We start from the raw sequence: 11,430 nt of genomic DNA, 5'->3' as shown, positions 1-11,430 counted from the left end.
CAAATTCATTTCACATGCACCTGGGGAGCTGGCTATTTAAAGAAATACTATAGAAGAGCCTTTAGTAAAGACTCGAATCACTTTCTGATTTATTTTCTATGTAATTTTGGATTTTCATCTCTCTAGGGGAGGAGATAGAGTGAAGGAGAGGCTGCAGGCAGATTTATGTTTTTCTATGTAGCCTGTATACTGGGCCCTGCATGCTCCTGCGTGGCTCAGTATGTCTAGAACTCTTTCAGTAACAAGTGTGTGTTCAAGGCCATCTACATATTAAATTGCATGCACATGTGCTGGAGGCAGGGGATTTCACCATGGATGAGACCCAGTCCCTACCTCTGAGTCAGAGACATGGGTGCATCAATCCAAGTGTGTTACAGTGGAGTAATGGCTGCGCAGAGGGAGGTGAGATCACCTCTGCCTGGACTGGGGAGAACAGAAAAGGTTTCATGGAGATGATTTTAAGGCAGAGTTTTGCAGGATGAGTTGCTAGAGTTCAAATGGAGCAAGCAGGTCATGAAGGATTAAAAGTGGGGAGGCAACGAGGCTGGGCAGCAAGTAAAAAGTCAGGCCATGATGGCCTAGGGGCCAGGCTGAGGAGGCTGGTTTTGGTTACAAAATCAAAGGAGTTAAATCAGATGGGGTTCCTTAGAGGACTAACACAACTTTAATTTTAGGACAGTCTCTTTGGCTGTGGCATGAATGGGTCCAAGATGGTGACTGGAAATGAAGATGAGTTCGGAGTCCTGGCTGGAGGGAAGTGAGAGACTAAATCAGTGGTGTAGGGGGGACCAGGAGAGGGACCCAATGCATATGTTGAGTGACTCAACAGAAATGCTGTTGCCATGGTGCCCTCTTTCTTTGTCCCCATTCTCCTTTCTCACAGGCCTATGTTTTTCTTTCCTGATCCTCTCTTTTTTTTCTCTTTGCCCTTCTTTTCTCATATATCATGGATGCTCTGTGCCCAGAATGCCCCTGCTATCCCTAAAGTTCTGCTCTGGAAATTCCTCAGCATTGTGACATCACTGTGCATTATCCAGTGGCCCTTGGCCTCCTAGGAGCAGTGTCCCTCACATAACAGGGTCACCTACAGGCCCCTTCACCTTCAGGGAAACTCTCAGAGCATGGATCCCTCCTGATTCCTCTCTGGCCCAATGTTCCTCACTGTCAAGCTGCTCTTGGGCCAAAGATGCAGCCTGAAGATATCTGGAAAAGAAAGCGTGGCCATGATGAAGAAGCTGGTGTCTCAGCGGCTGCAGGTTCCCGAGGACCAGCAGCACCTGATGTTCCGTGGCCAACTCCTGGCTGATGACAAATACCTCTCAGATTACAGCATCAGGCCCAATGCCTCCATCAATGTTGTCATGCAGCCTCTGGAGAAGGTCACACTGAACAAGGCCCACCAATCCCAGCCCCTGTGGCACCTGCTAGGCCAGGTCTTAGCCAAACACTTTGGGCCCAAGGATGCCAATGCAGTGCTGGGGTTGTTGAGGGAAGAGCATGAGGAGCGCCTGCAGAGACTGAGTCTGGAGGCCCTGGAGCAGCTGGTGGGCCAACTCCTGGCAGAGCAGCAGCTTGAGGAGCTGGCAGAGGAGGAGGAAGCAGCCCCAGCTGTGGCCTCAGAGCTCCAGCAACATGATGAAGGAGGAGGAGAAGAGGAAGAAGGAGATGATGAGGAGGAGGAGGCGGAGGCTGATTAGCAAACTGGCCTGTCCTACTCCTTTTGCTCACTAAACTTCTCTTAGATTCATCCTTCCATGTTCCTGGGTGATTTTTTTCTCCTTAATTTCTTTCAATGAAGATGCAGTCATCCCTTTTGTTTGAACCTTTGGAAGTAGCAGGAATATATCTGGATCCCTTCAGGCCTCCTTTGTCCTGTGGTCCTCTTCTGAAATGCAGAATGAGTCTACCCCCATCATCTCTACTACAAGGGTTCTGATGGGCCAAAGTACCCAACAGGGACAAAGTTCACTGTGTGGAGCAACTTTTCCCAAATGTGGTTTAGAGGGGGTCTCCATGGCGCTAGACTCTTTCTCCTTCAAAACAGAGACAGTGGAAGTCCATTGACTTTCACTCTCCCCAAATAGTCAAGAAGGGGCTGGACTGTCAGAGTGCTTCCCTTGCCCTCTAGGTGAGGCTGTTCGTGCTTTCCTCCTGCTTGTGCTTCCATAGCTTCAGAGATTCGTCAGAGATGGGAGTCAGGTAGAGCAATTGCTGTATGCCAGGCCTGGGGCTCACAGCAATGACGATGAAGCCCCAGAATGGGGAAAGAGAGCCTTAGTCAGCAAAAAAAGGTCTACAAGTGGTATACTCACGGGGCCAGTGTATACAGAGTCATGTTCACTGCCATATTCTGGGTGGTACTGAACTCCTGATGTCTGCCTGGCATTGCTCAGTGCTCGCTGGGAGGAGAAAACACTACCAGCTATGCCCTTTGCCCTCATAGGCATACAGCCTAGATGAGAGGGAGGTGCACAGGTGGAAAGCAAAGAGGTATTATAACAGTAAAACACAGTCTGTAGCTATATGCCATGGTGCTTCTGCCCTTTGCCTACCTGGGTCAAGAGCCCAGCCCTTGTCCAGAGCTTAGGAGCCTAATACTGTGTGTAGGTGTGAAGAGTTCAGGGAAGCTCGCTGACAGCCATGGTCCCTTTTTGTTAAAGTCTCTGAAGTGCTTTTCCTGCAGAAGTTTCAGTCCTGGGGGATGGACCTGGGAGCAGCAGGAGGCAAGGGAGGTGCTTGGAAAAGAAAAAGCAGAGCCTGTATCTCTGGGAAGCACTCTGCCCTTGGCCTATAAGGGCCCTCCATCCCAGCCCAGGCATCATCTTAACTAGCACCCTTACCTTGTTTTATGCTCGGAGTTTCCACCTGTATATCATAGCATCCACTTACCTTGAGGATGTTTATATGAGAAAGTAGCAAAGATGGTATAGTTGGAAGTGGTGTTTTCTGGCAAAGGGCTTTGTGGTAATGACAGAAGGGCCTGGGAACCCTGTGCTGTGAGAACCTATTTGATAGCAGTTCTTCTGTCATCTCTGAGCTAGAGACAATTTAACTGCTGATGGAATCCAGCCCTACTCCACCAAATAAGGGTAGAAGAAAGTCAGGACTCTAGGGATCTGAATGAGCCCTACCTGTACTCAGAACCCACAGATGGGGGTGGGAGCACCCAGATCATTCCCAAGTTCCTGTTCAGGGCCCACTCCTATTCCTGGGCCTTTTGCCATCAGCTGGGGAGATCTTGTGATGGTTCTGTGAGCACGTTTGTGCTGGGGCTATGCCATTTGCTGAAGGGGACAAGCCTATTATCTTTACATTAGGAGAACTAATAACCCATTTCCCAGGAAATCTCTGAGCGATAAAAATAAGTGGGCCGTTTTATTTTTGCTGAGAGAAGCTGGCATGAAGGACAGGGGAAGCCTTTGTTTTCTCTGGCCAGTGCCAGTGGCAGAAAGCAGGCTAAGGCAGCAGCCATTCCCCTACCTCCATAACCCAGGGAAGATGTGTCCCTGGGAAGAAAGGAAGTTGGCCCATCCTTTTGTGCTCTGTGCCTCCCATTATTGATTCTACCCTACCTGGGGGCCCTCCTGCCCTGCCCCCACACCAAAGCTGAGCACCAGAGAGGATGCACCATCTTGTGGAACTTGGCACAAATGTGCATCAATTTGTTATTTCCTCCAAGGATAGTGTCACTCAGTGCAGTGCCTTTTGTATAATGACAGGTTTTGTTCCTTAGTGGATAAATTTTTGGTCATTAGGGAAAACTAGGTGAAGGGATATTGAGGACACATAGAAAGCAGTGTCAGTGTGGACCAGGTCCTTAGCTGACACTGAATCTTCTGTGTGAATCCTAGTGTGTGTGTGGAGGACCCTACCTCTTAGGTCACCTGTCACAAGGACCGTCCATTGTGCCAGTGACCCAGTGGGAAGACTCTCTGTTCCCTACTCTGCATTACCACTTGGTCTTGGATCACCTACTTGCAGGCTAACACCCCTCAGCCTCTGCTCCATGACAAAACTATTTCTGATAGAGATAGGCACGGCATCTTGGCCCATGTGCTATTTCACCAGTCATTTATTCCTTCATCAGTAACATTTATGGGTCTCTGTCTTCATCTTCCATCTGCTATATAACCAGATATCTTAGGTTGGATCATTGTGATTTGAATGTGAAATGTTCCCATCTTCCTGCCTCAGCCTCCTGAATGCTGGAATTATGGGCCTGTGACACTATGTCTGACATTCTCCCCCTTGTTCTGAATGGCCAGGCAGACAATGGTCTGTCAGGATGAAAAGTCTTGCAGATGTGGAAGAAGCGGGCACCCTTCCAGGGCTCCAGAGATGCCTGGGTGCCTGATTTTAGAAGCAAGCCCCAGAGCTTTCTGCTTCCCCTCCTCCCAATTGCTCCCTCCCCCAGCCAATTTGCTCAGGATTAAGTAAGACTTCAGCTTCCAGCTGTTTTAAACTGGGGAAGAGGGGCACAGACAAGAGGAAGTGGAGGGCAAGGCTGAGCTTCCCCAGAAAAGCACCCCACTCCAGTTGAGATGCCTGAGGGGAGGCATGGCAACACTGCTTTGAGATGTGCACCAGATGGGATGGCAGGGCTGGAGGCATCTCCCATCTGTGCTGGGAGAGGTTCCATTAGGGGGTGAAGGCTAGGAGTAGAATATCAGCTGATATTTCCCACATCTGAGACTTACTTAGCTTGAACACAATTTTGCTTTTGCTAAATGAAAATTATCATTGTGGGAAAGGCCATAATAAATGCTAAACATTTCTGGACGTAGTTCTAAACTGTTGAATTCTTCATACAGCCCTGTTAGTGAGAGAAAAACTGCAAATGGAAACCGAGAAAGGCACAGTTTAGGCCTAACATCAGAACTAATTTAACAAAAGCACACAGTGACAAACATCTGTAATGACATAATCAACCCCAACTACAGTAGAAAGGCTGTGAGAAGGCACCTATGATCTCTACCTCCTGGCATCTAATCCTTTGTGAAACTCCCTTCCCCCGAATGTGACTTGCTTCTAATGGAATCTCAGAATCTCTGTGTGAAATGGAATGTTCAAGTCAACCCCTTGACAGTATAGTCTGATAGCTACAGGCTTATATGGAAAACTCTGAGTTGGGCACAAGCTCTGGACCTGTCTGCTCTGTCATTTGCTTTGAGCCTTAGGCAAGTCACTTTATATCTCTGAACCAGAGAGTCCTTCGCTTGCAAAATAGAAAAAGAAGGGGTGGAGCTTGAACTCTAAGGTACCTTTTGGTCCAAGTCCTATGTTGGCAAGAAGTTGGAGACATGAGCTGCTGATGCCCCAGGTTAGCAAGAGCTAATGCTCCCATGGAGCACTGTGAAACCTTGAGAAACATGTCAGAGGTAAACAGTGCTGAGAAGCTCAGGATAGGTTGCTACCAGACAGCACGGACATTATAAATACATTTAAAAAAGAAATGAAGTTTAAAATCATAGGAAACATATTTAGGGACATATACTAGAATAATATTAAGAACCATTTGGTAACAAAGGAAATGCAATCAAAGAAATGTTTGCAGGAGTTTCAGTTCTATTATAAAGTTAATTATGGACTGGTGAAATGGCTCAGTGGATAAAGGCACTTGCCACGAAGCCTGACAACCTGAGTTTAGTCAACCAAGCTTGACAATCTGAGTTTAATCCCTGGGACCTACATTGTAGAAGGAGAGAGCCAACTCCCATAGTTGTCCTTTGACTGCTACATGTGTGCCATTGTATTCACTTGTGCATACACACAGACACAGACACACAGACACACACACAGACAAATGTAATTTAAAAATTTAAAGTTAATTATATCAAGTGGTAGATACATGGGCATTAGTTTTCTATCGCTATATAACAAATTCAAATTTAGCAGCCTAAGACAGACAATCTCATAGTTCAGTGACATGATTTACAGAGTACTTAGGGTCTTATGAGGTTTCAGTGAAGACATTCACTGGGCTGTGTTGCTTCTCATCTGGGAACTAGACAGGGGAAGCATCTACTTCCAAACTCACATGGGTTATTGGCAGAATCATGCTGTTGTCTAACCTATGGGCCTTGGTTTTATGGCATATTGGTAGAAACCATCCATTGTTCCTATAAATTATCTGCTGTTCCCTGTCACACAGCTTTTCCAACAACTGCTTCCTTTGTCAGGCCTGTAAGGAGACTCTAGAGTAAAACAGCAAGACCAAGTTCTGCTCAACCTGATGTAATGAGGTATCCCGTCCTCTTTGCCAGATTTTATCAGAAGAAGTCAGAGGCATTACCCACATTCAAGATGGGGGGATTATACAAGGGCATAAATACCAGGAGATGGAGATCATGAGGGTCCCTACACCTTCCTGCAGTAGATATAATGATGTCACTACATTTTTGCATTCATAAAAATCACTGATAATAAACCAATTGCAGTTTTCTGTTCATCCCAGGAGCTTGGAGAGCACAGAGGAAGTGTTCACTCCTAGCTGTGTCTTAAGGAAGCTTCATGGAGGAGGAGGAATTTGAGCTAGTGAAGGATGGGAATTGTGAGGCTATAGTTATAAGGAGTTCTCCTGAAACCTGGGGTCCACATGCCATGTGGCTCAGCATAGTACATATCTGATCTTGCTGGATACCTCATGGCACTCATGACACAAAGACACATCCAAGGTGCACACCCACAAACACATTGATCCCCCCATCCCCCTATAGCACCTCATACCATACGGCATAGAGTCTGGTTTGCAGAAGTGAGCTGCAGGCTGTGTGCCAGAAGTCCAGACTTGGCCTTTTTGGGTTCAGGCTGCTGAGACTGAGCTAACACAGCCCAGCCCAACCCAGGCAGCCCAGTCAGAAGATCCTATGCTGCAAAATCAAGGACAGAAAGGGGAGGCTTTGCAGAGCCAAGCTCAGGAATTGCTAAGGCTACAGAAAGAGGTAGGCAGACCAGTTTTGCCCTCTGCAAGTGGTACAGGGTATAGTCAAAATAGGAATGTTCTTAAGAGCTCATAGGGAGCCCTAGCATGTGGAGATGTCACACTTGTACCACAGTGCCAGCTGGGCTTAAAACATGTACACCAGCCCACATTGTATCTGAGGGTAGAGGTCCTGCTCTGCATGCTCCCAGAGGTGGCAAGTTCATTTCTAGATACCTGCCCTAGCCTGGCTCACTCTTCCTGGGCTCTGGGCTAGTGTTGGGTGGCTGCCAGTCTGTGTCAAGTGACCAGAGGGCAGGCTGCCCTGGGTCCTGCTGTGGAAACAGCTGTCACTTATGGAGGTGGCTGAGGTAGGAACAGCTGCCAAATACAGGTCCTGTGCCCTCTGGAGCAGATGGTGCTCCCTGCTGGCTACCTCCCTCTCCTGCTTCCCTCTTGGGTCACCTTCCTTGCACTGCCCTTTCTGCATCTTATAACTATTCTCTACCATATACACATCCCTCTGTTTTCTCTGACTACATTTGGGGCCAATTTGGCTACACCATATGAACATCTAGGTGTTTCCTGCAGCTTTTCCTTTCTATTTCTCATGTTTCTTCCTCCCCACCCTGTTCACCTTCTCTCGCCTCCTATCCCTTTGAGTCAGCAGTAGTTGCCTTTCTATTAAATATCAGCATCTGAGCATGGTGGCACATGCCTGTAATTCCAGTCCCCAAGAAGCCAGGACAGGAGGATTTCTGTGACTGTGAGGCTAGCTTAAACCACATGGCAAGTACCAGGCCAGCCATGGCTATATAGCAAGATCTTGTCTCAAAAGAACAGCAACAAAACACACAAAACAAAGAAACATCACCACAGCAGCTCTTCTTGCTCTGGGTTATTGTCCTAGACCTACTTAGTGGGCTGGCATGGGCAGAGAGCTGGGCCCCCTACCTTTGACTATGTCCCTGATCTTTTACCCCCACCTACATGTGCAATTCTAATTCATAGGCAAGGACCAGCCTGCTCCTGAACTGTGGTGAGAAATGGTTTCTTTGCATGTATGCATCTGTTTGTTGATATATCATACCCAAAACACAACAGGCATACAGAGAAAAAGTACTGACACCTGAGTACACAGGGCCACCACAGACAGCTTTGTTCCAAAATGGATAAGCAGACAGAAAAGTGAGATGGCCCAGACAGACACACATGCAGTTAGTACAACTGTGTAGGGGTAGCTGGGGCAAGCTGCTTCTCAACACAGAGGCCAGCAGTTCTGCTGGATCCTGCTCTTCTCTTCCCAGCTCTGCCCAGCTAGCCCTGGGTACCCTTTCTTTCACTCAGATCCTGACTCCTCCCTAGGAGGCTGCTTGGCTCTCATAGGCTTTGGGGGTTGTAAATCCCAGTCTAGAAAGAACTGTAAACTGAGGAGTCCACAGTAAGCCCCAGTCCATAGGATGGTTCCTACCTGCCCCTCTACTCCCTCTGACAGCATTTCCCATCAGGGTGATTTAAGGGCTCCCAGGCTGCCTTTGGCGGCTCCCATTGCCCTTGAAGAAGGGTGATAAATCTGAGCTAACTACTGTGGGCTTTCTGGCTGTAAAACTGTCACAGCCCACTGCAGCAGAGCCAGGTCTGCCATCTAGGCTGGCCAGGTCTGCCTTGTTAGCCAGCTACTCTCAGGTGGGTCCCCAGGGTGTCCAGGCCTGAGATATTATTTATGAGAGCCTCAGACCCTCCAAAGGTCAAAGCCTCTGCCCCTCCAAGAGGTCAGGGTGTGGGCCCTTCCTCTCATCCAGACAACCTCAGGCCACTGATGTTACTTAAACTTGAACTGTAATGCACTGGAGAAAGCCTCTGTACTCCTTTATTTCTCTGACTAACTCTAGGTGCATCCCCTTTCACACATGCACACAGAGTCAGGGACTCCTATAAGGCTTAGGGCTTAGGGGTCAGGCCCATCAGGCCCAGAACTTGGTCTCAGCAGGCTTGTGGTTGACTTTGCCGGGCAGGGACTTTGAAGAGGCATGCTCATCTTAAGATGTGTTGGCGGGGGGTGTCTCTCTAGACCCAGCATCCCTCTGTTCTACCTCAGTTACTGGTGCCATCTCAGCTTCATGCCTCCCATTTGTGCATGAATACAGAAGCCCATAGGGGCAAGGGACGCCAAGGGGTCAGAGAACGGTGTTCTAGTCTCTAGAGTTCTGTGAATTCACATGGAATCCAGAATCTGAAGACTTAGTTTTCTGTCTTGAGATGCTCCCTGTTTGTGAGACTCCTGGTGACCAGCTTTCATTGGCTCATCTGTTTCATAAGGACGGTACTACTCCTGTGGGGTAGGGAAGAGTGCTCAATGAGATGAGCTGTCAGTGTTTTGTAAACTCTGAAGTGCAATGCAGAATCATGAAGTCTTGTCTCACTTTCCCACCCTCCCCCACCTGGGTCTCTATGGCATTCAATAGAAGCTACGCTGGCCAGTTTAAGCATAAAGGAATTTGTTGTAGGGAGGTGGGGAGTTGCAGGATCACTGATAGAGCCAAGGAACCAGGCTTGGGCATTTGCCTGCAGCCCGTAGCCAAGAGAAGCACGGGGACATACCACTACCACCCCACTTGCTGCATGGCCCTTTGGTTCCAGAAGTGAGCCTCCAGAACCTCATTATAGGTGCCCCAGGGGCTATCAGTGAGCTTAACATTACCTTGAAGAGCCATTTGCATGTAACTCATTTCAACCCGCAAGTCACATGCAAGTGACTCCTTAGGAGAAATCAGTTTGTAACGAAATCTTAGCTGAAAGGAGCCATGGAAACATATTTACACATAGTTAGTTCCAGGCCAGCTGGGGCTACAGGGAAACCCTGTCTCAAAAAAAGATCCCCCCCCTCAGAAAAAGTCATCCTTGGGCTGGGGAGACAACTCAGTGGATAAAGTGCTTGCTGTATGAGCATGAAAACCTGAGTTTAGATCTTTAGCACCCATGTAAAAAGCCAGTCATGGCAGCTTGTGCCTGTAATCCTAGCTCTGCAAAGCAGAGGCAGGAGGACCTCAAGGACTTACTAGTCAACCAGTCTAGCAGAAACAGCAAGATCTGTGTTCAGTGAGAGATCTTATCTCAAAAAATAAGGTATAAGGCCAGTGAGATGGCTCAGTGGATAAAGGCTGCTTGCTTGTTGCCAAGCCCAATGATCTGAGTTTGATTCCTGGTACTCACATGGTGAAAGGAGAGAATCAACTCCACACATGCACCATGGCACACACTGTCATGTACACACACACAAACACACACACACACATACACACACAATATGAACATTAAAAATTTCTTTGATAGAGTGAATAGAGCAACAATAAACATGGAAGTGCAAATGTCTCTATGATAAGGTGTGGTATTCTCTGAGTATATGCCCAGGGGTTAGATAGTTGGGTCATACAGTAGCTCTATTTTTAGATGAACCTCCAAGCTGATCTCCATAATAGCTGTACTAATTTTCACTCCTACCAGTTGTGAAAAAGTTTCCTCTTTCTCTTCTCCAAGATTTGTTGTTAGATTTCTTGATGATACCCATTCTGACTGAGGTGGTATCTTCGAAGTATCTTTAATTTGTATTTCCACGGTGATTAGAGGTGATGGCCCTTTAAAAACAGTTACTGGCCATTTGTATTTAGTTTTTTTGAAAACTTTGTTCAGTTCTTTAACCCATTTGTTGATTGGCAGTTTTATTTTCTTGGTATTTAATTTCTAAAGTTCTTAGCAAATTCTGATATTAGTCCTCTGATGCACAGCTGGTAAAGGCTTTCTCATTCTGTGCACTCTCTTATGCTCTGCTGATAGTTTCTTTGACGTGCAGAAACTTTTAATTTCATATAATCCCATCTGTTGATACATGGAGCTAGATCCTGTGCCATTGATGTTCTGTTCAGAAAGTTTTTGCCCACACCAGTGTTCTGAAAAGTATTCCCTATATTTTCATCTAGAAGTTTCAGGGTTTCAGACTTTAAATTGAGGCCTTTGATCCATTTAAAATTGATTTTTTGAACAAGGTGAAAGATGTGAATCTAATTTCATTCCATCAACAGATGAATGGATAATGAAAATCTGGCAAAGAAAATGGAATATTATTCAGCTCCAAAGAAAAATGAAATTACAAAATTTTCAGGAAAATGGATGGGCCTAGAATGTATAATATTAAGTGAGGTCACCCAGTCTCAGAAAGGAAGAAAGAAAAAAAAACGCATGTTTTTCACATACGGATTCTAGCTTATAATGTATGCATGCAATATGTAACAAATGAACATGTGGGCATGCTATAACATTTAGAAGAAAATAAGAAAGGGTAATTTTAAAAAGGTTTATAATGAGTTCATATATATAGCATACTTCATGTAAGACCTTTGAATCCTTTCTCAATATTAACACAACAGATTTTCAGGCTGGGCATGGTGGCACATACCTTTAATCCCAGCACTTGGGAGGCAGAGGCAGATGGATCTCTGTGAGTTTGAGGCTGG

The 11,430-nt window shown here is 46.6% G+C and overlaps 1 protein-coding gene across 1 annotated transcript; it reads left to right on the top strand.

Moving 5' to 3' along the window:
- Positions 1 to 1,151: 1,151 nt before the first annotated feature.
- Ubl4b (ubiquitin like 4B) lies at positions 1,152 to 1,697 on the top strand. The gene has a single exon (XM_008850434.2). The coding sequence runs from the start codon at positions 1,152 to 1,154 to the stop codon at positions 1,695 to 1,697; it is 546 nt and encodes a 181-aa protein (XP_008848656.2).
- The last annotated feature ends 9,733 nt before the right edge of the window (positions 1,698 to 11,430 follow it).

Source organism: Nannospalax galili, unplaced genomic scaffold (assembly GCF_000622305.1).
Source record: "Nannospalax galili isolate Female #2095 unplaced genomic scaffold, S.galili_v1.0 scaffold5, whole genome shotgun sequence".
In the NCBI taxonomy this organism is placed as follows: domain Eukaryota; kingdom Metazoa; phylum Chordata; class Mammalia; order Rodentia; family Spalacidae; genus Nannospalax; species Nannospalax galili.
Note: the sequence above shows the minus strand (reverse complement) of the source record. Positions and strands in the feature narration are given on the sequence as shown.